We start from the raw sequence: 27,869 nt of genomic DNA, 5'->3' as shown, positions 1-27,869 counted from the left end.
ATTTTTCTGTGATTATTTCAGGTGTTTATGAGTATTGACTGAATTGTTAATTTACTCCCGTAGACCTTGAGATTGAACGAACTTTTCGATGGCGAATAAGACAAGCAAGTCAGAGAAGGACCGAAAAGATGAACTTCGAAAATTCGAATCAAGGAAACGGAGCAAACCCTGCTCAAAATCCTATCCTTATTGTTGATGATAGGGGTAAAGTTTTAAGACAGTATGCAGTGCCAGTGTTTAATGATCTTAATCCGGGTATTAGAAGACCCGAAATTGAGCATAACAGTTTGAGCTAAAGCCAATCATGTTCTAGATGCTTCAGACAGTGGGTCAATTCAGTGGAATGCCTACCGAATATCCTCACCTACACTTAAGACTGTTTATGGAGGTGAGCGATTCTTTCAAGTTAGCTGGAGTACCCGAAAATGCATTACGATTAAAGCTATTCCCATATTCACCAAGGGACAGAGCTCGAGCCTGGTTGAACTCATTACCACCAAATTCAATTTCCACATGGCAAGAGTTAGCAGAAAGATTCCTTATGAAGTATTTTCCTCCTAGCAAGAATGCTAAGTTGAGAAATGAGATCACTGCCTTCCAAAAAATGGATGATGAGTCCTTGTATGAGGCATGAGAAAGGTACAAAGAATTATTACGAAAGTGCACTCATCATGGAATCCCACATTGCATCCAACTTGAGACATTTTATAATGGTCTCAATTCCCACACGAGGATGGTAGTGGACGCTTCTGCTAATGGTGCTCTCATTTTTAAGTCTTATAATTAGGCTTATGAAATCATTGAGAGGATTGCTAGCAACAATTATCAATGGCCAACCAATTGAGCAACGTCAGGAACACGAGTTGCTAGAATACATGAAGTATACGCTCTTACTTTACTCACATATCAGGTATCATCAATATCCTCAATGTTAAAAATTTTACTACTAATGGGTCTAATAGTTTTGCAGCACAGCCACCAAATTAATTTGAAAATATAGCTTGTGTCTATTGTGGGGAAGGAAATTTATTTGAAAAATGTATATTGAACCCAGAATTCGTATATTAATGGGTAACCAAAATCAAAATTGAGGAAGGCAATGACTGCAATCCAATTTCTATAACCCATCATGGCGAAACCACTCTAATTTTTCCTAGAGTAACCAAGGGGATGGAACAGTAATACTTATGCCCAACCTAGATCGACCTAGCCACCTAGTTTTCCCCAATAAATTTAGAAAACAACCCAAGCTGAACCATCCAATGGCTTAGAAAATTTGTTGAAGGCATACATGGCCAAGAATAATGCCTTAATCCAAAGCCAAGCAACTACATTGAAAAACCTGGAAAACTAAATGGGCCAGCTTGCAACTGAACTCAGAAATTGGCCACAAGGTGCTTTACCTAGTGATACAGAGAATCCGAGGAATCCAGGGAAAGAATATTGTAAAGCATTGACATTGAGGAGCAGAAAAACATTAGATCCTAACACCGTTGAAATTCAAAAGGAGCCAGCTGATGCTTAAGACTCAGAGGACGTTCAACCGAGTATTAAAATTCCAGTTTCATAAGAACCAGGATCTGCAAAATTTGACAAGGTAACTTCTGAACCAGCTAATTCTGATCAACTAACAACTCCGTTAGATGCAGAATTACCATAGAAGATGAATCAACCAGTTCCAGTAAAGAAACCTCCACCACTACCCTCAAAGACTTCAGAAGCGGAAGCAGGAAATTCAATTCAAGAAGTTCCTAGACGTACTCAAGCAACTTCATATCAACATCCCGTTGGTTGAAACACTTGAAAAAATGCCAAACTACGTCAAATTCATGAAGGATATCTTGTCTAAAAAATGAAGGCTTGGAGAATTTGAGACGGTAGCCCGAACGAAGGAATGCAGTGTATATCTTCAAGACAAACTACCCCCAAAATTAAAGGATCCTAGATGTTTTACCATACCTTGCAATATTGGAGCAACATATTGTGGTAAGGCACTACGTGACTTGGGTGCAATCAACTTGATGCTCATGTCAATATTTAGGAAGTTGGGAATAGGTGAACTTAGACCTACTACGGTTACACTTCAATTAGCAGATCGATCCTTAGCACATCCAGAAGGAAAAATCGAGGACATATTGGTACATGTAGACAAATTTATCTTTCATGTTGACTTTGTGATTCTAGACTTTGAAGTAGACAAAGAGGTGCCAATCATTCTAGGAAGACCATTCTTAGCAACCAAAATGACCCTTATTGATGTGCAGAAGGGCAAGCTTACTATGCGTGTTCAATATAACTAGGTAACATTTAATGTTTTTAAGTCTATACGATTTCCTGATACAATTGATGATTGTTTTGCAGTGTCCGATTTAGAGGATTTAATCGTGGAGAAGGAACTTAACTATGTTGAGGATCCACTAGAACAAATTTTGACATCAAATCCTCTAAATGATGAAGAGGAGGATGGATACTTAGTTTTGTTAGAAGCTAATCAAAGGGAATTTAATTTGCAATCCCGCTTTGAATCTTTGGAGTTAGAGAATATAGATTATGCCCAACCAAAAGCGGTAATCGAGGAGCCACCTAAATTAGAACTCAGGGTACTTCATTTACATTGAAAATATGTTTATTTAGGTGACTCTTCTACTCTTCCTGTGATTGTTTCAGCAGAATTAACTACTGAGCAAGAAGAGAAACTCGTCCTAGTATTGAAACAATTCAAGAAGGCTATCCGATAGACCATAGCTGATATTCACAGAATTAGTCCATCTGTAATGGTTTAATTTCTATTTTGGTCTTTTGTTAATTAAAAATCTATAGCGATAAGATTTTTACAATTTAGTCCATGTACCTTAATTAAGCAATTAATAGATAAAAATAAAGGACCAAAGTCTAATAAAATTTTATACCAACTCCGTAAATATTTATTTTTAATATTTACTGACCTGGTCTACAAAAATGGAGTTTTGAAACCACTTTTTTCGATACCATTGAAAATTAAGCTATTACAAGAAGACTTTCAGGGAATGAGTGATTGTGACAGTGGAGAAAAGTTGAAACACGACTCAAGGCAACAACGATTACTTTGATTAGAGAACTCATTAGTAACTATAATTGTTGCCGCCACGAGTTGCATTTTAGCTTGTTTCCATCGTCATTGTACTCCCTCTTGAAAGTCTTCTTGTCACCACCTCTGACATAAATTCTGGACAATGAGGTTAAGGATACTACTTTGATGGAGAAAAAGAATAAGTTGATTATACTGGTGAGCCCCCTTTTTCCCTATGATTATGATCTCAAACTTATGTTTGGGGTTTATAAAGTATTCTTTTCCGATGGCATGAAACTTGAACTTGTGACCGCATAACCACCGCCAACTGGAGGCTCGAGTTATACTTGAATCTGTGATTGCATAACCACCATCAACTAGGAGCCCTAGTTATACTTGAACCCATGACCGTATAACCACTGTGAACTGGAAGCTCGAGTTGCAATGTAACATCTTCTAAGGTGATGGTGCACTCCCCACATGAGAAATGAAATGTGTAAGTCTTCGAGCGCTATTGCATCACCGTAACTCAAACATACCTTAAAACTATCACAATTTCTCCCTAAACCACAAACATAAATAAATTTATCCCCAAATTTCCAACACCCAAAACACAAAAAAAAAATCAGAAAGACAAATGCTTCTTGCTAGTTTCTATTTCTTTCTCCAAAATCGGCCTATTTCCCTAAATTTAGGAAAAACCAACTTAGTTTCCTCATTATTTTTCAAAATTGGCCTTTTTACCTAATTAACCGAAAAAAATTTTATATAAAACTTTAAAATAATTCTATAATTTAGATAATTACTCACAAAATTTAAATATTTTAATTTAGGGTTAAATATAAAACTGGTACCCGAACTTGTTCACTTCTCCCAGATTGGTACCTATGTTTTTTTTTTTTGTCTCAGATTGGCACTCGAACTTTTTTTCTAGTTTGGTGCCTGAGACTAACGGTGTTAATTTTTTCCTAACGTGGCAACGCTAACCAATCGTGTGCCGCCACATGGCATCCTTTTTATAATTCCTTTTTTATTTTTTATTTTCCCTCCTCTTCCCTTTTTATTTTCTTTTCTTATTTTTCGTTTTCTAGGCCTTTTTTTACTTCATCTTTCTTGCAGTCAAAAACCCTTAAATTTTCCCTCACTTTCTCACCATCCAATCACCACCAAAATCCTCATTTTTGCTATATTTATAAATATGTGTTATCACTATATAGTATTAAAAATTTCAAGATAAAAAGTAATGAAATGTAAAAACGAAGAAACCAGTGGAGTTTAATTCATTTAAAAACTTTCCCTTGAAATATGAACCATTATCATTTTTCTTTTAGGTTTCATATTCTTGTAATGAACTGCCTCTCTTCAAGTTTTCATCTGTCACCAATGCATGCCCATTTACTTCTAAATTAAACACCTTCAAACGTAAATTTAAAGGAAACTAATCAATCAATGCCATACTTTAAAAATTTTGGGTAATAAGTAAAGAACCTTTTTTGTTATTTCTACAAATTTGTTGACTGCATACCCCTTCAAAACATCAAACAGAGTAAATTACATCAAATAGAAAATGAGTGGGAGTTATGAATAGACAAGTGAACAAGAATCATTACAAAACCCATCAATCCATAATAACATAAAATCAAACAAGAAGAAAATGACTTCTCCCTTGGACTTGGACTGGCTCACTTGAAAGAAATGTATGAATGCAGCTCTAAAGAGCGGTCTTCATCTTGTGCGAAAGACTCATCCGAGAAAAGTCAAAGAAAAGGTCCGACAGAGCAGCACCTTCGAGCAGCACCCTCTACTTCAGTTGATTTGAAGAAGAGTTGGCTTCTGACTGTAATCTATCAATATATCGAGATTCAGATGTGATGAGGAGAAGCTATAGTCCAAGATGATTCAACGGTGGTGGGTCGGTTTGACATCGGAGAGAAGTGGTAGTGAAGCGACAACTAGGGGCTTTAAAAACAAAAATAAAGTAGAAAAGAATAGGAGAAGTGGGAGAGAGAAAGGAAAGGTGGATCGTTTGGTGCTTCTTCGATCAGTGACGGCTCAAAGGAAATGAAAGAGCAGGAGGAAAAAGTTGACTGGAAAACAAACATCGGTGACAACGTCAAAGTGTGATTGTGGTGCATATTGACGACAACTAGGGTTAGGAAAAAAGTGGAGAAGAAGAAGAAGAAAAGAAAAAAATAAAATGGAAGTGGGAAAGAATAAAAGAAAAGGGAAAAACGGGTTAAGGAAATAATAAAAAGAAAAAAGAAGTGACATCTTGATCATCATGATGCCATTATGTCATATGTCACAATTTCATTTTGTCACTTGTTTCTAACTTGGCGATGTTAAAAAAAAAAGTACTAAATTAGTGGACATAAAAAAATTCAGGTATCAACTTTGGACAAAAAAAATCATATGTATTAATATAAGATAAATAGATAAATTCAAATACTAATTTTATATTGGGTAAATTACACCAACAGTCACCTAACTTTGGGGTGGCTGACAAAACAGTCACCTAGGTTTCATTTTAATCACTCAACTTTCGAAAAGTTACAAAATAGTCCTTTTTGCCGTTTTCCGTCACAGACGTCACGGCAAAGTGATGTGGCAGGTGACGGCGTCATTGCTGTAAAAAAATCATCCAGTTGGCCGGTGACTCACTTTAACAGCCCTCCCAGCATCATTTTAAGGCTAGAGAAAAAGAAAAAGAAAGAAGAGGAGGAGGAGGAGAAGAAGAAGAAGAAGAAGAAAAAAATTACTAGCTTCGGGAAATGGGTTAGACGATTGTAGAAAGGGACGGCACGAGCCATAAAGAGAATAGTTACCTGAAGTGAGACGATGAAAAGGAGCAGCCATAGAGATGAAAAAGGTTGAAGATGAAGAGAGGTGGAGGAGCTGTTTGTTTTTTTAGGAGAGTATATAGCGACGCTGCTGGAGTTTGGAGGCATTAAGACAGTACCAAGCTCACTTTCGCAGCCTCAACGCCTATGATTGCCAGAAGAAATTCTTGAACAATTATGGTAAAGTTTCCTTAATCGAGTTTCTTATTACAGTTACTGCTTTTTTTTTTTTTCACTTTAGAAAATATTTGCATTTCCTTAATCTGTGTTACTCGTCAAAAATACTTCATGTGCTACTTTATTGCTTAGTTAATTGGAAATGGACATGAAAGGAATTATGCAAATAGTGAGTGTTGTATTTGTTACAGGGCTGCTCAGCCTGTTGAAGAGCATTCTCTATTACAAAGTATGTAAAGCAGGCAAAAAGTTTGATGCAGAGTCGAGGCTTTGGTAATGGGAACACCCGATAAAAGATTAGCTAATATCTTAGAAACCCCCTTTTATTAGGAATCTTTCTTGTATTACAATTCAGTTGACTGAGCTAATATCTAATTTCTTGGGCATATAGTACCAATGTTGCTGCTTTTGGTGTATAAGACGCTACTGTACAGAGAAACCTCCAAATGATCCATTAACTTGATGAGAAATCCTTCTCTAGCTATGGGGGAGAAACAGATTCAAAGACATTGGTGGGTCGTGCTTGTGAATGCAGAAGAATTAGATGAGTTCTCGAACAACCGCAGACATCTCCTTCAAGCCATTGGTACTGCAGACAGTTCCATAGTTTTAGTAGTCCAAAGTTGCGTTCGAATACCGTAGTAAGAGTTAATATTGGGAGGATTGGCGGCCGACTTTTGTGTTTCTAAAATTGCTGTTCCCTTCATTGATAGTATTTATGTTGTCTTGTTTGTGTTCTTTGTAAATGGCAAAGGCACATCATTTGTTTATGGCAATTTGTATCATTGTGTTGGTAAAACAACCGTAAACCTATCTTGTTCTTTTTTGTTCAATGAGCTTATGTACTTAATTTATGTGAAAAGGGCGGATTCAGTAACTATTCTTCTTCTTCTTCTTCCTCTGTTAAAAGGTTTTTTTAATTTTTTTTTTAACTTTTTTCATCCAACGTGGCAAGTTAACTGGCCACATCAACTAGTTAACTTGCCACATCACCGCTCATAACACACTAACTAAATCTGTTAGTCGATGCTCGTTTAAATCACTTTTTATAACGTTAGTATTTGTTTTGTTATTTTTCAAAACTTAAGTGACTGAAATGAAACCTAGGTGACTATTTTGTCAGCTACCTTAAAGTTAAGTGACTGTTGGTACAATTTACCCTTTTATATTTAATCCTTTAATTTATTTATCTACTTCTTGAACTTATTACAATTTAGATATTTGCGTCCGATATCGTCTTGTACGTGTCAAGGAAGTGTAGCACATAGGAGCTGTTACTTTCCTGCATCTATGGAAAATAATTTTTTAATAAGGTAAAAGTAAATCAAAGGTACAAGCTGTAGCAGCTGCTTGCTGGGAAATTAATCGATTTTAGTTTCTGGAACTGAAACTCAATTGTCGCAGAGGGGAATATTAAAAATAAAATATGCCAATTCCTCCATCATCAGCATCCACGCTTCTTCACCAGATCGATCAAGACCAAGCCCTAATCCCCGGCCTTCCAAACGACGTTGCTGCCCTTATCCTTTCCTTCCTCCCATACTCCCACCACTGCCGCCTCAAGCCCACCTGCAAGCCCTGGTACATCTTCCTCTCGTCCAAAACTCTCCTCTCCCTCCGCCGTCACCACCGCCGCCGCTCCCTCTCTCACCTCCTCTGCATCTTCCCCGAGGATCCTCACATCTCTTCCCCTTTCCTCTTCGACCCCCAACACCTGGCCTGGCGCCCGCTCCCTCCCCTGCCTTGCAATCCCCACGAGTACGGCCTCTGCAATTTCACTTCCGTCTCTCTCGGCCCCCACATCTACGTCCTCGGCGGTTCCCTCTTCGACACCCGCTCTTTCCCTCTAGACCGTCCTTCTCCTTCTTCATCCGCTTTTCGTTATAACTTCCTTACTTCCTCTTGGGATCGCCTCGCTCCCATGCTTTCCCCACGCGGGAGCTTCGCCTGTGCTGCGATTCCCAGCGCTGACCAAATCATCGTAGCCGGGGGTGGCTCCCGCCACACCTTGTTTAGGGCTGCTGGGAGTAGGATATGTTCGGTGGAGAGGTACGACGTGGAAAGAGATGAGTGGGAAGCATTAGACGGATTGCCTAGGTTTCGAGCTGGTTGCGTGGGGTTTGCGGTTAGAGAAGGTGGGGAAGAAAGGGAGTTTTGGGTGATGGGAGGCTATGGAGATTCGAGGACTGTCTCGGGAGTTTTTCCAGTGGACGAGTATTATAAGGATGCTTTGGTGATGGAATTGAAGGGAAATGGTGGTGGGAAATGGAGGGAACTTGGGGATATGTGGGGGGCAGGGGAGACTCCTAGGTTTGGGAAAATCGTTATGGTGGAGGATGAAGATGGGGGTAGTCCTCCTGCTATTTTCATGCTTGATGATAATGATATCCTCAGGTAAATTACACTTCTTTTTCCTAGATAACAACAATTATGTAGGTAACATCGAATTTATTGTTTTCTTGGAAAAATTAATTGTGGAATTCTAGCATGTTTGCAAAGTTGCTTTTAACTGAGGATATTAGAGATAGTATTATAAGGTTGCCAAGTGTATCAATGAGTTGATAGTTTTGCTAGGATTAAACATTGTTGTGACTTGTGAGTACTAAAAATCTTGTTTCGGTTTCTACTATGTGGTCGGGGAGCTGTATTCTTATATCAAAGTTTGATGCATTACATCTGTCAGTAATGAAAGCATCGTTATCAACTAAATTCAAATATTGAAACAAATTGCACATTGTGTTTCCATTGGTATCCAACTATATATTGCAACAACATAGCCCAAAACATTGATTCGTTATGTGTTTTTTTTTTTGTTTTTTTTTTCTTTTTGGTGGTAATGATTAGAACCATCCTTCCCTTCAAATGTACTTGTCAAGTTAGAATATTTCACTTTAATCACTGGTACTTGTTTGATTAGTTACTAGATCCTATCGACTATTTAATTGATTCATGTACTGAACAACTTGAGTGAGGATGTGACCGACCATCTGGCTTGCTAGATTTGATGTTTTAAATTCGTATGCATTATTCAGCAGTGAAAATCACAGCCAGTTCAAATATTGATTATTTTTGTATCTATAGACGGATGCAGATAATGGCTAGTCCAAATCTTTTGGAGTGTTCTGTTCAGTTTTAACTTGGCTAGAATTTACAATATTTTGATAGCAGAACTTCATAACTTCGTGTGTTTTGTCAGGAAAAAATATAAGCTGTATGCATCAAGATTTTAAAACCCTGTAAACTTCTAATGGTCTTACAAACTATATTTTATAATTGTGATGCTACTGCCATAATTTATTAATATTATCATTAAAAAGGAAGGGAAAAAAAAAAACTTTTTCCCACTTGGCAGGTCAGCATTTGATACCTAGAATCCTGTCTTCTTCACAGATTTTATCAATGTATTTCTCCCTAACCGCTTGCTAGGTCTTGGTTACTTGAGAGAATAAGCTTACATTTCAGCATTTCCTTGACGTAGACGCATGTGAGCTCGTTTTAGCCTAATTACCAGTTTCAGATAATTGTCTTATCTCTTCTGTTAGAAAGCTGATAAATCTCCTATGGCATTTGCCTCTTTTTGATAGGTTTTATTTACTTAGATGCTTGTATTGAACTGTATGATTCCCTCTCCCATCAACAACAATTGCATTTTATATAAACATTCTCTGCAATTTTAGTTTCCCTTTTGGATGTTCTTTTTTGAAGGAAAGACAGAATTTGAAGTTTTTTGCCTTTATGTTCTTCTTGGGTAAAATGGCAGTCATTTTTGCTTTATCTATGTGCAGATATGACATGGCTTCAAATCGTTGGCAAAAGGAATGCAGTGTTCCAAGGAGAGCTCCTTGTAAGAGTTCTTATGGTTTAGTTGTCCTGAACGAGGAGTTACATGTAATGACAATTGTAAATGGAATTGATTCAACTGAAACTCGACGGTCACGACAGCAGAAAAGGGCGGGGACATTGTTCATGCAGATATATCATCCTAGGAAGAAGACCTGGAGGTGCCTTGTCACAAAGCCACCATTCCGGCAACCATTGGATTTCAGTACTACAGTTATGTGCCCAATTCAACTGTAAATGTAAGAAAATCCCCTGCTTATTGCAGTTAATCACACGTAAATAATCTGGCCATTCATATATTATGTCTGTTGATACTTCTGGTTCTTTATTTGTATTGTGCAGTCTGTATGATATATGGTTTATCGAAATATAATATGTAAATGCCGCATGGATAGAAGAAACAATAGCTTACGCAATTGAACTACTATAATCTACGTTTTGTCATGTTACTTGTGTTCTATTCTTGCTTTTTCATTTCAAACATCAATCTCATATTACCTGGAGGTTAGAACCATAACTATGGAAGTTTTATCCTTCATCATTATTCATATAGATTGTATGAAGGATCCAGTATATATCCTGTAAAAGCTATAATAATTAGATAGTTTCAGTTTTTGATAGTTCTTCTAGCTCAATTTGAGGTCTAAAATCTGCTAGAATAAACATAATGAAATCCCCAAGGTAAAGTTAGAGAGGTAACTAAAAGTTTGACATTTTAATATAGCTAATCAATCAATGCAAACTGTTGTTTACGTCTTTGAGCAGCAGTCGTTTATGGAGTTTCTACTGATTAAATGTTAATTAAAATTATTTATATTCATTAGATTTTAAAATTTTTGCATTAATCCCATTTGTTTATCACTTGTCTTAGAAATGCTTGTATTCTGCCCCAAGTGATCACAGTTAATGGTTACATGACATGACGTTTGGTTTTAGAAAAAGAACGTAAATACAAGGAAAGGTGGCTTACATTTAACTATTATTTTTTAGAAAAGAATAAAATCATTTTTAATTAATTTTTTAAGGTGTGACAACTTACGTGTTCTTCTTTATAAAATGACATTATTTGTCATATTAACAAATAATTTAAAATTCATAAAATTATAAAAATTTTAAAAATATATAAAGTATATGTGGATTGTTATGTAAGTGTTGTGATTAAAATTTTTACTTTTTAGTTAATATTTTATTAAAAACTAATTTAGCTCTTTTTAAAGATTAATGGTTAAATTTAATTTTTTAAAGATTGAAGGTTAAATTTAATTAAAAAAAGTGTCAAATTGATAAAATATGTTAACACTAAGTAATAAATTTGTCATTATGTTTACATATTAAAAGTTGATTGAGTTAGTGTCATTTATCAATTGAATTTTAGTTTAGTTAAATAAAAAAAACCAAAAGCTCCTTTTTCTACCATGTAAGAAATGTTATTTGGAGAATATTTATGTTTTTTTGTATTTTAATAAATTTAGAAAAATAAATACACATAATACGTTAGGTTTGATTTTTATATCCAAATTATTATGCTTTTTAATAAATTAATTTTATCCGTTTAATCAAAGTCATATTTGATTTTTATAAATTTTATAATTTTGTTATATAAATGTTTTTATTCACATCATGGGTTTCATAATCTAATCTAAATTATATCATTATAAAGTAATGAAAATTATATCATTATGGAAATTAGTCATTTTAATTAATATGATTGTATGATATAATTCAAATGAAAAGTGATATAATTCAAATGAAAAGTATATGCATTCAGTGAAATCAATACATGATTTATGTCCATTTTTAATCTATAAAAGATAAAATTTTCAGAAATTCTTAATTATCACTTTCAATAATTTCTAAGAATGTGAAATGACAATAATGAATCAAGGCTTCGTAGCAGTAAACATCCAATCAACAGGATAGACTATAGATGCTTTAACTACCCAATCAGCAACCCTATATGAATGAAATCATGAACGTGAAGCATGAATTATAGCATCAACTTCCCATGGAAGCTTAGACATTGGTACATCTTTTGACTCCAAAACCCAAGTGGCAGGGATAGCTGCGGCTTCCAGAGACTTGACTAGCTAGTAGGGAAACAAGCAATGAGATTGGAAGCTTCATTTCAGGGTAATGGTTTTATATAAATTATTATATGCAATAAATCAAAGGGATTTTAACTTACACATTGATGATCTTTTCCTTCATGACACACTTGCATGCTTTCAATTTCTAATCATGGGTTCACAAGATACCACAGTTCCTGGAATAATAGACAAAGCGAAAGCTCCACTTCACAAGTTGCAGGCAGCAGCCCTTACTTTTATTCCATGGAAAATCGAGAAAAAAAAAAATCTCCGTCTCAATCGGCTATATATTTCCTATCAACATGACGGCATATATAACCACGTCTCTTTCTAGTTTCATGTGAATGCTGATGCGTAAAAACAGATGAAAGATGGGTAGCAATTGCCAACAGATAAAGCGACTTCATGATAGTGATTTGCTGTTCCAAAAGCTTCCATAAAACTGCACAACCTCTATCCCGTGACAAATGTTTGATTTAAAGGCCGCAGCTCTCCGCCAAGGAACACAAAGCAAAGCCTGACATGAAAACCGCCCAAAACCATGCATTCAATTTCAGCTATCTCTTATTCATCCTTCAACTTGTCACAAATGCATATAAATACACACCTACCTTTCCATCTAAATCTCATATTCATGAGAGCTCGGCCATTTTGGTTGATTTTGCTATCTTTGACCCATATTATTATTATATACATAGCAATGAGGTGTTTACATCTTTTTCTTGTCATTACCGTTTTGTTTTTCCTTGTAAGAGCCCATCAATGTGAGTCGTCTCGGGTTTTAAACGAAGACACTGCTGCATTAAAGTCTTTTGAAAAGGAAGTTGTCCCACTCCCACCTTCTGGACACAATGGATGCACTTACATTCCTGACGCTGGTGGCACACCTTGCACCAACGAGAGAGCCCTCGTAGACCATGTTATGACTCCTCCTAGGCGCTTGCTACCAGATTCAGTGCCTCCGCTAATCTCAAACGAATCCACCTTGTTTCCCTTATTTCAGCAACTGGTTAATTAGTTGCTTACATATATTAGATAAATTTTGCGTGTATATTGTGTATGACCAAATGGGAACATTCCTTTTTCTTTTTCTATGATTTAGGTAAAGAATTATCGAGGAATTTATATAAGAGATTGATGTTACTTTACTTTTGTACTAAAAATATAAGTAAATTCTGTATATTAGATTAAAGAGAAAATTGATTATTCTGTTGAATTATTCATTTGTACTATTAAAAACTAATATGCTATGTGTACCTCATGTTGATATACATGGACTCATTTTTAATAGTGATAATGGATGAAACTTTTAACAAAAAGACCACTTTGCTATTTCATCTAACTATAGAGACTAATTTACTCTTTTTTAGTAGAAAAGACAAAATACAATCTGACTATTAGAATAAGAGCCGCCACGACACTTTTACCATGATTTAGGCTAATAATTATATCCTATTGTAATTATAACCAATTTCAATTTTCTAAACATGTTTGGCTAACAGAATATAATTATAGAGTAATTTTCTATATCATATTTGATAGTATATATTGTAATTAAGCAACTGTGGAATTTTAAATTCTAAAAATAATATTAATTAATATAAAAATTATCAATAATGCTCACATAAAAGATTCTAATAGAGAAATTTAAAATCAAATCATCGATATAATATGTTAGCCCATAAAAGTATTGGCAATACTTACCAATAACATTAACAAGAAAATTAAATATCATACACAATTTTATCTATTTACTCTATCTTTTTATATTTGTTGGGCTATTTCCTCTTTAATATTTAATGTATATGTCTTGTCATTATCGATTGATCCTTGGATAAGTATAAGTATATATATATATATATATATATATATTTGTTTTGAATAAAGTGTAAGTATACTATGTAATTTAGTTGAAATGAGTATATTCATAATAAAGTGTACGAGAAATATTTAGTAGATCAAAATTTTCTCTTAAATAAAAAATTTAGATTATTCAAATTAGATTAGTAAAATAACATATAATTATATTTTAAAAATAAAATATATGTTCAAAATTAAAATATTGACATTATATAAAAGTAACTATTTAACTAATGTATGCGTGTTTGAAATGGTATATGATAATTGAATTTAAATATAATTATTTATGTATGGGTGAGTTGCCTATTAATCTGACTAGATCAAATTGTTATTTATTATTAATTGATTACAATGTCTTGCCATTTCAAGAACATTAAACTACGATTTTCATAATTAAATCAGCGATGGAATTGAACAAATTATTAACTCATCAATTCAATTAAAATTTATAAATAAATAAAAATCTGATTCAACCGCCAACCTAACTAATTTTTAATACAATTGAATTAAATTTATATCTAATTAATCAACCCAACCATTTATTTTAGAATAATACTCTAATTAATTTCCGATGAATTCTACTTCCCAAAACCATGCATTAAATGCACGTGCTCCTTTTTATACTTTGCTGAATTGGGAAAGCTTTGCAGAATGTTGATTCTGTTAAGAGGAAGAAAGAGGCAGATGATGCCACATGGCATGTTAACAAGATTTATTCGGTTTGACTTGTAATAAAGAATATTAAAGAAGAGTAAAATTTGAATCAATTCAAAAATTAGATAAAAATTAAAATTTTAAGTTAAATAGTTCAAGTTATTTGGATTAATTTAAATAAAAATTAAATATTTCGCTTTTACTCAAATATAAATTATACAATTCAAATTATCTGAAAATTCGAAAAAAAAAGACAAAATTATACATCATTTTGATAAATATTTAACTTTTTAAAGTTAAAAGTCAATACTATTTAGTTAAAAGGTAAAACTACGTCATTTTGATAAATGTTTACCCATCAACCTTATTTATGTAGTTTAATAATCATATATTTCATCTACTAGTTAAATAATCCGTCCATGTAAACGCAATATTAATTATAAATGATAAAATTCATTAACTCGACTAAACTTAACTTAAATTATTTTAACTCAATACAAAAATATTTAAATTAAATTCAATTACTAAAATAAAATTTATTAACTTAATTCACTCAAAACTTTTTAACTCAATTTAACTCGACAACGATGAATGCTCCCCTTAAGATTATGCCATAGCAGAGCCGGAGCTCTTAAATGGGCTTTGTGCTCTTTTCGAGTTGGAGCCTTTCTGAACCACTGTTTACGCCTTAATGGGTTTTTTCCATTTAATTTGTGGTATAATAAAATTGTATGCAACCAAATTTAAAAGATTTTGTTATTAATTTTGAGCCTCTATTTGTGAAACATTTATCACTGTAAATATTAAATAAAAAAAACTGATTGAAGCATTATTGATATATACAATGTGTCTTAAATATTAATAATAATTTGATAATACACATAATAATGATTTCTTAATCTTATGCAAATTAATATTATTGATAAAATAACAATTAAGGTGTGCAATTTTTATGATTATTTTCACACTAAAATCATTACTATATATGTCCACACATGGGGTATATGTATTGATACATAACTCTTGATTTTGCATTTTTGTACTGTTTCAAACATTCTGAGCTCATTGAAGCTCGGAATTCATCCTCTAATATTTCCAATCACTAATTAATTTTTTTTAAATAATTTTAAATTTTTATCTAAAATTTAATTAAATTATTTCAAATCTTAAATTCTTAAATATTTTTTTCAAGATTTTTACAATATATGTGTTTCAGTGACATCTTTCATATCTCAAAACCAAAACGAGTAACGGTTGTTATATATTAAGTACAAATGTGAGGTTGCTACACTGACGAATGATATGATTAAAGTCATTCCTTGTACTAGATTAAAGATATTGAATTAAATTTTCAAACTAGGCTCCACAAATATAAGTAATTATTAAACTGTAGAGGTAGCTATTTTTTGTTGATATTCTTTTGTTGTTATATGATTTTCCTTTTAGTAATTTTAATTTATATTTTACTTTTAAAATACACTTTATATTTTATTTATTTTCCTAATAAACAAGATTTTTACCAATAAAGAATATTTTTTATATTTTATTTTCAAAATACACATTCTGTTTTACTTATTTCATGACTACATAATATTTTTACCAATTTCCTAGCGAATTTAGTTTTTGAATAATTTTTTTTCTGGATTCCACCCAACTAAACATTCAAGAAAAAATATTATTTTTCAGTCAATGCATGCAAATTTGCATTTTGTGGACTTTTCTTCTTCTAAAACAAAGTACAAATATATATATATATATTCACTAGAATTCATCACGGGTCAAATTATCCACCAGAGTTTGAAGGTCTATTTAAAAAATGGAAAGATTTGGACAAAAATATAAATCTAAAAAAAAGGATTGGACAAAAAATGAGACCAATTTTTTAAATAGATCGGACCTCATGTAAAATTTTTTGGCCCGACCCGAATCAATCTATTTTTTTTTTCTGCTGCTATTTTGCTATTATTTTACTGATGTTTTGCTATCATTTTAGTATTACATTATTATTATTATTTTATTGTTATTAATTGAATATTGTATAACTCTTGTTTTATTGTTAATTATGCTATATTTTAGAGACATTTGTTTGCTAAATTGTAACTATCTTAGTATTATTTAAGTATTAAGATTTTTTAATGTATTTTTAATTTGTTGAAAATATTTATTTTAATATTTTAGTATATTTAATGTATTATGTTTTTTAAATTTATTTTAAGTAAGATAATTTTAATACGGATGAATTGGGTCGAACTCAAGTTTAATATTTTTTCATTTGAGTCAAGTTTATGCAAAATTTTAAATTTATTTTTTAAATCGGGCTAAACCTAAAAAATGAACCTAAATTTTTGAGTCAGTCCGAACCGACCAACCCGCAAATAAATGGTGCACTACTTTTACGGAAAAAAGTAATAAACCTGTGAGACTGGTAATAATCCTGAACAAAAATGTCCATCGTTCCGAACCAAATGGGAACATGGTTTTTTGCATATGACTGGTGAAAAGATAAGCAAAAGCATTATAAACTGAAAGCATGCAACTTTTAAAATAAAAAAGAAAAAATACAAATATTTTGAATAAAACAATTAAACTATACATATGTTTCTTGAATAAATTGTCAATTAACAGCGGTTTCATTTCCAGCCCAACATTACTTGGACTTTGGACGTACTAAGAATAAAGAAAAATAAGTTATCAATCAAGTATGTTGTTAAACAACTAGGAAAACTATTTTCCATCATATTAAGAATCATGATGAGTCTCCTTGGCTGTAGAAGCCAGTACCCCAAACTTAGGTACAACTCCGGTAAGCGCCGGAACTGCGTGCATAACATTACCGGCAACGTTCATACCACCCAGCTTGCAGATGCCAGTTTCTCTTCCGGAGATTTCGGTGCATGGATTGTGACCGGTCCCCGTCACCGGACCTTTCTGTAGTGATTGAAGCAGAAGCTCATGTTTTGCCAGCCATTGCTCCCCATCCAATGGCCTCATTGCACCAAGTTGAAGCGAGGCTATTAATAAGGTGAAACCCAATAAAGCTGTAAACAGGTTTTCGATTACCATCTTCTTTGAAAGGGCAGAATATTATTGCTATGAGGTGGGTGAGAATGGTGAGAAGGTTCAATAAATATATAGAGAGGCAGCGGAGTTGAGTGGTTATCCTATGGGTGTGGTTTGACTGCAGCCTGAATAGGGCTTTGGCTTTACTGAAATTTCAGAAATTTGACTAAATTAAGCCGTAGTTTGAAGGTGGAAAGGAGGTGGAACTGATAAACAACACGGCACCTTCAACCACTGACAGTCATAAAAAGTGGGGAACGTGCACCATTTTATGTTATTATATATGTCAATGGTTTGAATCATCTATGTCAATCCTGACTTATTATATAATGTGAAAAAGATAGTGCGTATGGGGAAGTAAAAGGCGAAGAAAACAAAAGATGCGTGTATGTTGAGGTAATGTAGCCAAGAAAAAGAATACAAGGTGTTGAAAACCTTTTGTGGCCTTGTTTTACAAGCTTTTAGCTTCCACCATGGAATAGAGATGAGCTTCAAATTTAGCTACGATAGTTCATTTGGGTGTTGATTTAGTGATCGGATTGGGATCTAAATGAACTAGTATTGCTTGGAATTTACAATAGAGAAAAGTTCATTAGTCTTGTGGGCTCATTTTCTAATACGATATTGAATATTTGCACCACTATTTGTACGTCATTGTGTTGAAAACACTTCAAAAAAAAGAGTAAACGTTTACTCTTAAAATTAATATCGAAGTCAATAATTTAAACTCAAAATAATTTGTATAAAAATAATCTAAACTTAAAATGATTTTAATTTAAAATTATCTAGCCTAAAATTATTTTAATAAATAGTCCAAATTTATCCAAATAGGTGTCTAGCAAATATATAGCCCAAATTTATTCAAATAAGAGTGTCAAACCTGATAATTTTAGAAAATAGGTCAAACTTATTCAAATAGGAAGGTCAAACTAGAGATTATCTGAATCCAAAATGACCTAAATCTAAAATTGCCTTAACAAATAATATAAACTTATCCAAAGTTAAGTGTCAAACTGGATACCACATTAGTTTTATGCTACATTAGTAATTTCATTCTAAATTTTAGGATTTAAATTTAGATTTTATTTTATTTTAGGATGAAAATGTTGATACGATATAAAAATTGTTGGAAAAGGGATACCGATGACATTATGTCACTGTTTCATATAATATTTTCTCCAAAAGATAATGATTCAATAAAAAAATTTATCTAAATAATTTAAACAATATGAATTGGAAATTATGAAAATATGAAAAACTTTGTTTACTAGTGAAATGTTTGGAGTTTGATAATGGTTCAACTCAAAATAATTCAAATGTAAATGATGGGAAAAGAAACGTAAGCTGATGACCGCTACTAGAATATGTTTTCTTTTCAGAAAACTTCTAAGATTGAAATGAAAAATGGTAAACCCTAAATTAGCATTGCGCTATTTTAACAGCGAAATGTTCCGAGTTTAAAAGGGCAGCGTTTTCATACTGGCAGGGTCCACCCATTCTAACACGCACCCATAGGGCCTTAGTGTTAAGCTGGGCACCCACCTCACCAATCTAGTCGATGGGCTTCTTGATGGCCCCTACTACCCTTCCAGGTAAGTGGGCTTCACCTTCCTTTCGTAGGTTCTTCATAGACCTCGCCTCATGCTTGTTGATGGGCAAACAACCAAAATCAATGCACCAAGTATCTCTAAGTGAAGAAAGATGCGATCTTTTGCTGTTGTGTGTTTCTGAGACTCGTTAACTGTTACTTACTTCCTAATGAAAGGCTTCTGGCGACCCTTTGCTGTAAGTTAAAGGCTCTTGTGCTTCGCTGGTTTCACTTATTAAAGCTTCATTTCTTGTTGATATTTGAGAAATTTACTCTTCTTTTAGGGGTTGATTCAAAATTTTGTTCTTTTTTTCTTTGGGCAGAGGCTTGGGGGTGTTAGGAGCTATTCAGTGTTAAGCAATGATCAACTGAGAATTAACGGGGTTAAAGATGTGATTGCTGTTGCTTCTGGTAAAGGTGGTGTAGGCAAGTCTACCACTGCAGGTAATCTATTCTTTTCAGATTTATGAGGTAGGAATGCCATTTCCCAGGGGTTTCCACTAATATTAGTTGTTTTGCAATCTTTTGCAGTTAATTTGGCGGTTGCCTTAGCTAACAAGTGCGGATTGAAGGTGGGCGTGCTTGATGCAGATGTGTATGGACCATCTGTTCCGACCATGATGAACATCCACCAAAAGCCAGAAGTTAATAATGGTAACATTTCTATCTTCCAATAGATATCTTTCTGTCAGTGGATGAAAATGTGGAAAATGTTATATCTATTTGTATATTAATTATCCATTAATTACAAGTTACAACAGGAATGAAGCACTTAAAAGTGTAATCTCTTTTTTTTGGCCATGGGTGGGGGAGGGGAGGAGGCTAAAAAAGTTCCATCTGATAGTGCTGAATGTGTTTCATTGTAGATTTCAGTTATGTATGAAATCTTACATAGCAGATTGAATCTTCAATGATCAATTAACAAATGGTTAAAGATCATATTCTTTATCTCTATCTCTAGTTTAATAAGAATTGGATCGATGCATGCCTGAGTCAAAAATTTTGTGGTCTTTTAGGCTAGCTCAGAAAGAATCATTGACAGCAGAATTTTAGCTAGATAGTTTACAATCATTTCTTACCTTTTATATGAGATATGTTTTTAAAGCTCTCTCTCTCTCATACACACACGCACAGATATGAAGATGATTCCTATTGAAAACTATGGAGTGAAGTGTATGTCAATGGGATTCCTGGTGGATAAGGATGCACCAATTGTCTGGAGAGGCCCCATGGTATTCTAATTTATAAAGTTTCTTGTTCTTTTTCTTTCCCTCATTCATGCTGGAACATAAACATTGTTATAGCTTCTGTGTAAAAAGTGGCTTGTTTAACAATCCAGCTGTCCATCTATCTCTTCTTACATTCAGAGAGAAGAGAAAGCAAGATTGTGCTGCCAGCCTATTAGTTTCAAATCCAACCTTAGTTGAGTTGGCTTCCCTATTTCATATAATGTAGATATTGTGTTATAAGTCACAGTTGCTTCATTTGAGAGTATGTCCCGTAAATTGGAACTTGTGTATTTCCATCCTTTGCCTACTTTTGTTATTCATAAAATCTACAACCCCTGCAAAAAAAAGACTGCTCATAATATATGTTACCTGTCTAACAAATGCATTTTCCAATCTTAAGAATTTTGGAAGCTAAACTGTTTTAAACATTCCTTCTCACATTTTAAGTTTACATGGTATTTTTTGATAGCTTAAATTTATTTCAGGTGATGAGTGCTCTTCAGAAAATGTCGAGGGAAGTTGCTTGGGGAGTTCTTGATATCCTTGTGGTGGATATGCCCCCTGGCACAGGTGATGCACAACTAACTATGTCCCAGAAGCTTCAGTTGTCAGGTGGATAATAAAATTTTAGCTTCTTTTTTTCCCCTTCTTTTGGTAGAAAGGTGTTTGGTACTGTGCTTGAAAACTGACATATATCAAAATCAAGATGAGCTTGGACTAGTCATAAAACATGAAATACCTCTTTTGCTGGATGGGTGTTCTACTCGCTATGTAAATTCAAGCTTCATCTATCAAACCTCATTAATGTCATCATCATTCAGATCATTTGTGCCTATATATGATTTTTAGGTGATTTCCTTGATAAAGTTGAATCGCTTTGACATCACAATAGCTTGAATGAAAATAATTACTACCTTACTATGTTACCTTTTTGCCATCACCTTCTCCCGATTCTTTCTTGCGCGAATAAGAGGCTAAAATTCTGATGTCTTTTATTTTCTAAGGTCTAGTTTGAGAAGGATAAGAACATCACTTTTACCCTCTCCCCAAACTCTATTTCCTTTCCTACTGTCCAACCACCAACATCCTTGAAGGGGACAAACAGAAATGAAGGGAAGCATATCTTACTTCACTTGCCCTATCTGATATATTCATTAAATTCAAAAACTTATGTTTGATGGTTTTTTTTCTTTAATCATTGTTTGTTTTTCTTAGGTGCGTTAATAGTTTCAACCCCACAAGATGTTGCACTGATTGATGCTCGTAGAGGAGTTAGAATGTTCTCTAAAGTTCAAGTTCCTGTAAGTCATAAGTTCTGCATGTATTCTCTCATCAGGCCTGCAAAGCTTGTTGAAAATTTGTGTATGGTGCCTAAATTTGGTATTGTTATGAAGTTTTGAAAAATGACTGCATTCAACTGCATGTGATATTACGCATTTATATTGTCAGTTCCTGTTACTTAGTACTTTAAGTTATAAATCTGTTTGTGGGATAGAAATGTCATTGTTGTCATTGAAAGATTTTGGTTTTATGAAATTCTTTCTGGGAAAAGTATAATATCTGAACTGTTGCCAACAGTGCATGGCTGCATTAAAGCATATTGGCTAAGCTTTTTGAGCATGTGAATGGTGTCAGCACCTTCCATAGAACTTCCTTACGGTGTGATGTAATAGTTTTGTTATGACTATAGATCATTATAACAACTATACCCTCTCTACTCTTGTGGAGTTAATTTTGAAATTCCGACTGCTTTTACAGATTTTGGGATTAATAGAGAACATGAGCTGCTTCAAGTGTCCACACTGTGGTGAACCTTCGTTCATCTTTGGTGCTGGTGGAGCCCGTAAAACAGCAGCTGAGATGGGTTTGCAACTTGTTGGTGAGGTCAGTTGTTGATTAAAGTTAACCAACTACAAGCAAGTATTAAAGTGACTAGCTATAACAAATCAAAAATCATTAAGGAGGACTTTCTTTGGCCTAACTTGATGGCTATTTATATTGTTTAACGTAGCTGCTAATATTCAAAGCTGCAAATTTATATGATCCGTTACCAATACCTTCTCAGATACCCATTGAATTGGACATTAGGAAAGGCTGTGACAAAGGCATGCCGATAGTGGTATCAGCACCTGATTCCGCTGTCTCCAAGGCTTACCATGATGTAGCTCAAACTGTTGTCATGAGACTTGAGGATCTGGCAAAGGCATGAAACTACTCTTGAGGTTGGTCAGTGAAGTTTACTCGTGCCATCCATCTCCATTCCTGTGCTTTCGTGGTGGTGCTTTGTTCATCTTGATATAAATAATTTTTGAGTTTGAGCATTTTTGGTCATTCGATGACACTATTAAGCATTTGGGACCATAGTGATTAGGAAAACTTATTTGATGAAGTACACACTCAGACCAGTTTAGCTAGGAGCATACGATAACCAGTCTGCATTTCTGCACTGCAGATGGAAGGGATGAGCCCTTGATCTGTACATTTTTATCTGGTCTGTCTTTACATGGATGCCGGACACGGTTTCTTGATTGTTTCATGTTAATTTACTATTCTGAAAATAGATGACACTGAAATGATTTAAATTTTCGAAATTGAAAAAACATAGGTTGGGTGTTGCAACACTTTTGGTACTTGAGTTTTGAATCGTTCAAATAGGCCAAAGATGTTGAAGTCTTAAATCAATGATACATTGAATAATGTAATTTGAGCATATTTATATGCTATTTTAATAGCGGTCACTCTTTCTGCCAAAGAAAACCCCTGCCACATTTTTTCTTGAACTTTTCTTAAGATTATATTGTTTGAAAAGTTAACCTGTAATACAATCCAGATAAACATAGATTCTATCTTTTTCTAAAGACAATTACGAGCTATTCAAAGGTCTTTGAAAACCATTCTAATGAAAATTATGATGGATTTAACATCTCCATTCAACTTTGTAAGCAAACTTTATCTTTTTTTTTTTTGGAAAAGAAAAGATAAAAAGATGAAAATAATGTAGAAATGAAAGAAAGTGACGACATAATTGCAGATTCCATCTAGGAATCCTTCACTGGAAATCAAAAGTAAAAAGATGAATGAACATAAAACAAGTCTTTTATAGGAGTCGTTACTTTTTTCTCTCTTCTATTAACAAATTTAATCTTTCTATTAAAATTTAATTCATTTCTATTATTTAACTATTTTATCAGCTAATGTACAAATAGATTTTTTTAATAAATTGAATAAAATTTTTAAAATAAAATTAATTTACTTTTTAATATAATATTTACAAATTAATTAATTAAATTTGATAATAAATATTGTTATGAGAGTTGGAACTTTGATTGACTCAACCCTTTGGAAATAAAAAAGGTAACATCTTTAGCCAATCGCCACCCATTCATTTATTCCGTGACCTTTTCCTTTTCAGTTTAAAGCATAGTTTTTATTTTGAAACTACTATTCCAATTTGTTTGCTCTCAACTTCCATTTCTTCTTCTTCGTCGTCATCATCAGTTTTTTTGACGCATTTTCACTTAGGCATTCAGCTGAATGAATCACCAATCAGTAGCCTTTAAGAACACCCAATTCCCTTTCCCTCCCCACCTTCACTATTCCACCCCTATCCCTTCTCGCCTCCTCTTTCCCTTTTCCCTCCATCCTAACAAGACCATCACCAAATCTCCCTACTCTGCCTTCTCTTGCCGGGGTTTCCATACCCCACTTCTCAATCACCCCTCTTGCTCTTTCCACTCTTCCAACGCTACCAAACCCGCCGCCGTCAAAACCGTCGATGTCGCCACTCTCGGCAACCTCTGCGTCGATATTGTCCTCAATGTTCCTAAATTACCCCCTCCTTCCCCAGATTCTCGCAAGGCCTTCATGGAGCAGTTATCCTCCTCTCCTCCCGATAAGGTAAAAAATGATTTCTTTCCCTAGTTTTTTGGATAATGGTAAAAGGAATGGTACACTTTTTCCAAATGGGTTTTCAAATTTATTCTCTTTTTGGGTCACAGCAATACTGGGAAGCTGGTGGAAACTGTAATATGGCTATAGCAGCTGCAAGGCTGGGACTTAAGTGTGTTGCAATAGGTCACGTTGGTAATGAAATTTATGGGAAGTTTCTTGAAGATGTGCTTCAAGCTGAAGGAATTGGTATGGTTGGAATGAGTGAAGAAACTGATGTTCTCAACGCCCCTAGTTCTTCTTATGAAACCCTCTTATGCTGGGTGCTTGTTGACCCTTTGCAAAAACATGGCTTTTGCAGGTAAATAAAAAAAAAAAAAAAACCTCGTCTTTTGGCTGTTTTTTTAATGATGTGCACCAAATTTGGTTGAGAAAATTGTTGCTGAAGTTTTATGGTTTTGTTTTTGTTTCATTAGTCGGGCGGATTTTAGTAAGGAACCTGCTTTTAGCTGGATGAATACACTTTCTGAAGAAGTAAAGAGGGCAATTAAACGCTCGAGAATCCTGTTTTGTAATGGTTATGACTTTGATGAGCTTTCCCCTCATATGATAATCTCAGCTGTGGAGTATGCAGTCGAAGTTGGCACATCGGTGTTTTTCGATCCAGGGCCGCGTGGGAAGAGTCTTTTAAGTGGAACTGCGGAAGAGCAAAAAGCACTTAAGCATTTCTTGAGGATGAGTGATGTCCTCCTTCTAACATCTGACGAGGTGCTTTTCTGAATCTATGGACATTTTCATTCTATTTTCCTTTATTCTCTGTTTGTGTTGTGCTTGTATATCTATCTTCCAATGCTTTCATATCTCATTTTGATGTAATTGTAATCATTTCAACTTTCTGAAGTTGCTTCACTTGATCGTTCGTAAAGTGCAGGCCATGGCCTTTTCTTTCTATATTTTTGCAGCAGTCCTTTTTGTTCCTTGTTGTCTAAGCGTGGTCAAAGCACCTTCAAGTTGAACCTGATGGTCCAGTCTCCTATTAGACCTGTTTCAATTCATGCCCGAATCATCTCAACTTTTGTCTAATCACTTGGAATGATTGTTCCTTTACTGATTAGTTCTTTAGCTGAACCATCAATCTAAGAATATTTGTCAACTATCCGAGATGAAAATGCTGAACTCTATACGTGCATTCATTTTATCAATATTCGTCTCCCTTTGCCTGAAAAAAGACAGGTGTTGTTAGGTTATAGAACATGAGTGTTCTTCATTCTTTGATTAATATTAGGTATGCCCGCAGCTTCGGAGGGTTGGATCCCAGTCGGAAGTATTTGGGCTTTTATGGTATTTGATGTGGAATATATCTATCTAATAGCCTCTTTTGGCTGTTTACCTAATTACTTACATTTATGGACTTTCAGGCTGAATCTTTAACTGGCCTAGTGGACCCGATTCTTGCAGGGCAGGAGTTGCTGAGGAAAGGAAACCGCACGAAATGGGTGGTTGTGAAGATGGGCCCTAAGGGTTCAATTCTGATAACCAAGTCCGGTATTACTTGTGCATCTGCATTTAAGGTGAGTTATAGCTTCCTTGTATATCCGAAAACTTTAAAAAGTGTTTAGCTACATGGTGATTGTTATTTATGGAAATTCCTTGAATAAGTTGTCAAGTTGCTTTAAGCTTGGATGCCTTTCATTTTAGGTTGAAAATGTATTTTTAAAGTTCATGGTCATGTACACGTTAAGTAGTAACTAACAGAAGTTTCAGATACATATTTTGAAATGTAAATTGTCCCTGAAAATATGAAGCCTGTTTTCTGAAAATTTGCCTCCTTACAACTTGTAAAGAAGCTAAATATGACTAAACCTATCAATTCTGATCCGAACTTGAAAATCCAACTTGATCTCAAGTCCAACCCAACTCAATTTGATTATAAAAAGTCAACAACTTGAATTTGCCTAACCCAAACATGAATTGACCCAAACCTAAATTGGCCTGAATCCAAAGCAATCTGAACCTGGGACAACCCAAACCTACCACCTAACTTGAGATGACTTGAACTTAAAGTGGCCAAAATCCAAAATGATTCAAATCCATAACGACTTGATCCAAATGACCACTTGAGATGATCTGAACCCGAAATTGACTCAGACCCAAAATTATAGGAAAGTATTAAATCTGAATCGACACGATCTAGATAGATCTAACCCAAAATCAATCTGACCCACCTAATTGATAGGTCTAATATAACCATTCTTTTGGATTTGGTCATTCTTCTAACCTGTCCGAATTCTTTTCAACATTTGATTAGGTGAAAATCATGGACACTGTCGGGTGTGGAGATAGCTTTGTTGCTGCCATTGCATATGGTTTTATACATAATATTCCATTGGTTACTACGTTAGCATTTGCAAATGCCGTGGGTGCTGCTACCGCCATGGGTTGTGGTGCTGGTAGGAATGTAGCTACATTGAAGCAAGTGGTGGAATTGATGGAAACACCCGACCTCAATGAGGATGATAAGTTCTGGAATGAGCTACTGAGGGAACATTTGGACTCACAAGAGGTCACATTTCTGTCAAAAATGGTTCTAAATGGAAGCAATGGCAGGATGAAGCATGTTACAATGCAAAAGGTGGTTTCTGAGTTGCTGCCTAAGCTTAAATCAAGTCAATTAGAGGGCACACTGTCATCTTGATGGGATATTAAAGGAAATTAGATTCACAGCAAACAATACAAGTTTCAAAGGACGTCCTTGTATGAAATCAGTCTGGGTTTGATTTGTTTGGCAATATCACAGCAAGTTCTTGACCGGGTTCTGAATGAAGTAGTTCCTGGGAAGATATCAAGTGAGAAATAAAGACAGTGCTTCATATGCTGTTTTTTGAGCATTTTTTGCCACAATTCATGGGTTTGTGCATTGTGCTAGGGTAAGATCAGCTTTTGCATACCAATGCAAAGATGTTCTGTTTATGTTTATTTATTTGTTAAAACTGTGTGATTTTGCAGAATCAAATTTATGAAAGTTGTGATTTTTGCTAATAAAATTCTATCTGATACCAATATGTAATTTTTCCAGTACTAATTCTAAATATGTTATATTTTCATCTGATACTGGTATTCTTTCGGTTCTATAATAAACGACATAAAAAACCATAAATTAAGTGAAAGAACTTAGCTGTGATTATTAATGAAAGAACCAAAATTATCATTGCATACACAAAAAGTGAATGCACTGGACCCAGAACCAGAGACAAAAAGTGAACTTAACAGCGTGGTTATTAACGAACCAAAGACGTCACATGACCCATTATTGAGAAATCATGTTATTGACACAATAATTTTAATAATTTTTTTAATCTCGACTTTGTACGTTGAATCTTGAACCCATGATTTAGAAACCTAAGCTTTGGACCCTAAAATTTAAATACTCGACCTTGGATCTTAAATCTTAAACTGTAGACCATGGACTTTAAATTTTAAATCTTGAACCCTAGACCTTGAACCTTAAATCTTATACTTTGGACCCTAAACCACAATTTTTGAACCCTGAATCCTGAACCCTAGACCATGAACCCTAAACCTTGGACCTTAAACTCA

General features: G+C 34.2%; 3 protein-coding genes and 1 non-coding gene across 4 annotated transcripts; 3 read left to right on the top strand and 1 right to left on the bottom strand.

The window, feature by feature from the left end:
• Positions 1 to 571: 571 nt before the first annotated feature.
• On the bottom strand, positions 572 to 678 carry LOC128280069 (small nucleolar RNA R71). The gene has a single exon (XR_008270250.1). It is a non-coding gene; the product is annotated as a small nucleolar RNA R71 (small nucleolar RNA).
• Positions 679 to 7,278: 6,600 nt separating this feature from the next.
• On the top strand, positions 7,279 to 10,310 carry LOC108467930 (F-box/kelch-repeat protein OR23). The gene is made up of 2 exons (XM_017768757.2): positions 7,279 to 8,460; positions 9,852 to 10,310. Exons 1-2 carry the CDS (start codon positions 7,493 to 7,495, stop codon positions 10,141 to 10,143), a joined length of 1,260 nt encoding a protein of 419 aa, XP_017624246.2. The 5' UTR covers positions 7,279 to 7,492; the 3' UTR covers positions 10,144 to 10,310.
• An 8,664-nt stretch (positions 10,311 to 18,974) lies between these two features.
• On the top strand, positions 18,975 to 23,141 carry LOC108467664 (iron-sulfur protein required for NADH dehydrogenase, mitochondrial). Its single transcript, XM_017768385.2, has 8 exons — positions 18,975 to 19,352; positions 19,479 to 19,599; positions 19,687 to 19,809; positions 20,290 to 20,387; positions 20,870 to 20,996; positions 21,600 to 21,685; positions 22,143 to 22,268; positions 22,450 to 23,141. The coding sequence occupies exons 1-8, from the start codon at positions 19,326 to 19,328 to the stop codon at positions 22,591 to 22,593; spliced, it is 852 nt and encodes a 283-aa protein (XP_017623874.1). The 5' UTR covers positions 18,975 to 19,325; the 3' UTR covers positions 22,594 to 23,141.
• Positions 23,142 to 23,714: 573 nt separating this feature from the next.
• Positions 23,715 to 27,316, top strand: LOC108467813 (uncharacterized). The gene is made up of 5 exons (XM_017768600.2): positions 23,715 to 24,281; positions 24,383 to 24,633; positions 24,749 to 25,040; positions 25,691 to 25,843; positions 26,581 to 27,316. Exons 1-5 carry the CDS (start codon positions 23,919 to 23,921, stop codon positions 26,965 to 26,967), a joined length of 1,446 nt encoding a protein of 481 aa, XP_017624089.2. The 5' UTR covers positions 23,715 to 23,918; the 3' UTR covers positions 26,968 to 27,316.
• The last annotated feature ends 553 nt before the right edge of the window (positions 27,317 to 27,869 follow it).

The sequence above is a fragment of the Gossypium arboreum genome, chromosome 8, assembly GCF_025698485.1.
Source record: "Gossypium arboreum isolate Shixiya-1 chromosome 8, ASM2569848v2, whole genome shotgun sequence".
Lineage (NCBI taxonomy): Eukaryota > Viridiplantae > Streptophyta > Magnoliopsida > Malvales > Malvaceae > Gossypium > Gossypium arboreum.
The sequence above is the reverse complement of the archived record's forward strand: the minus strand, read 5'-3'. Positions and strand labels throughout refer to the sequence as shown.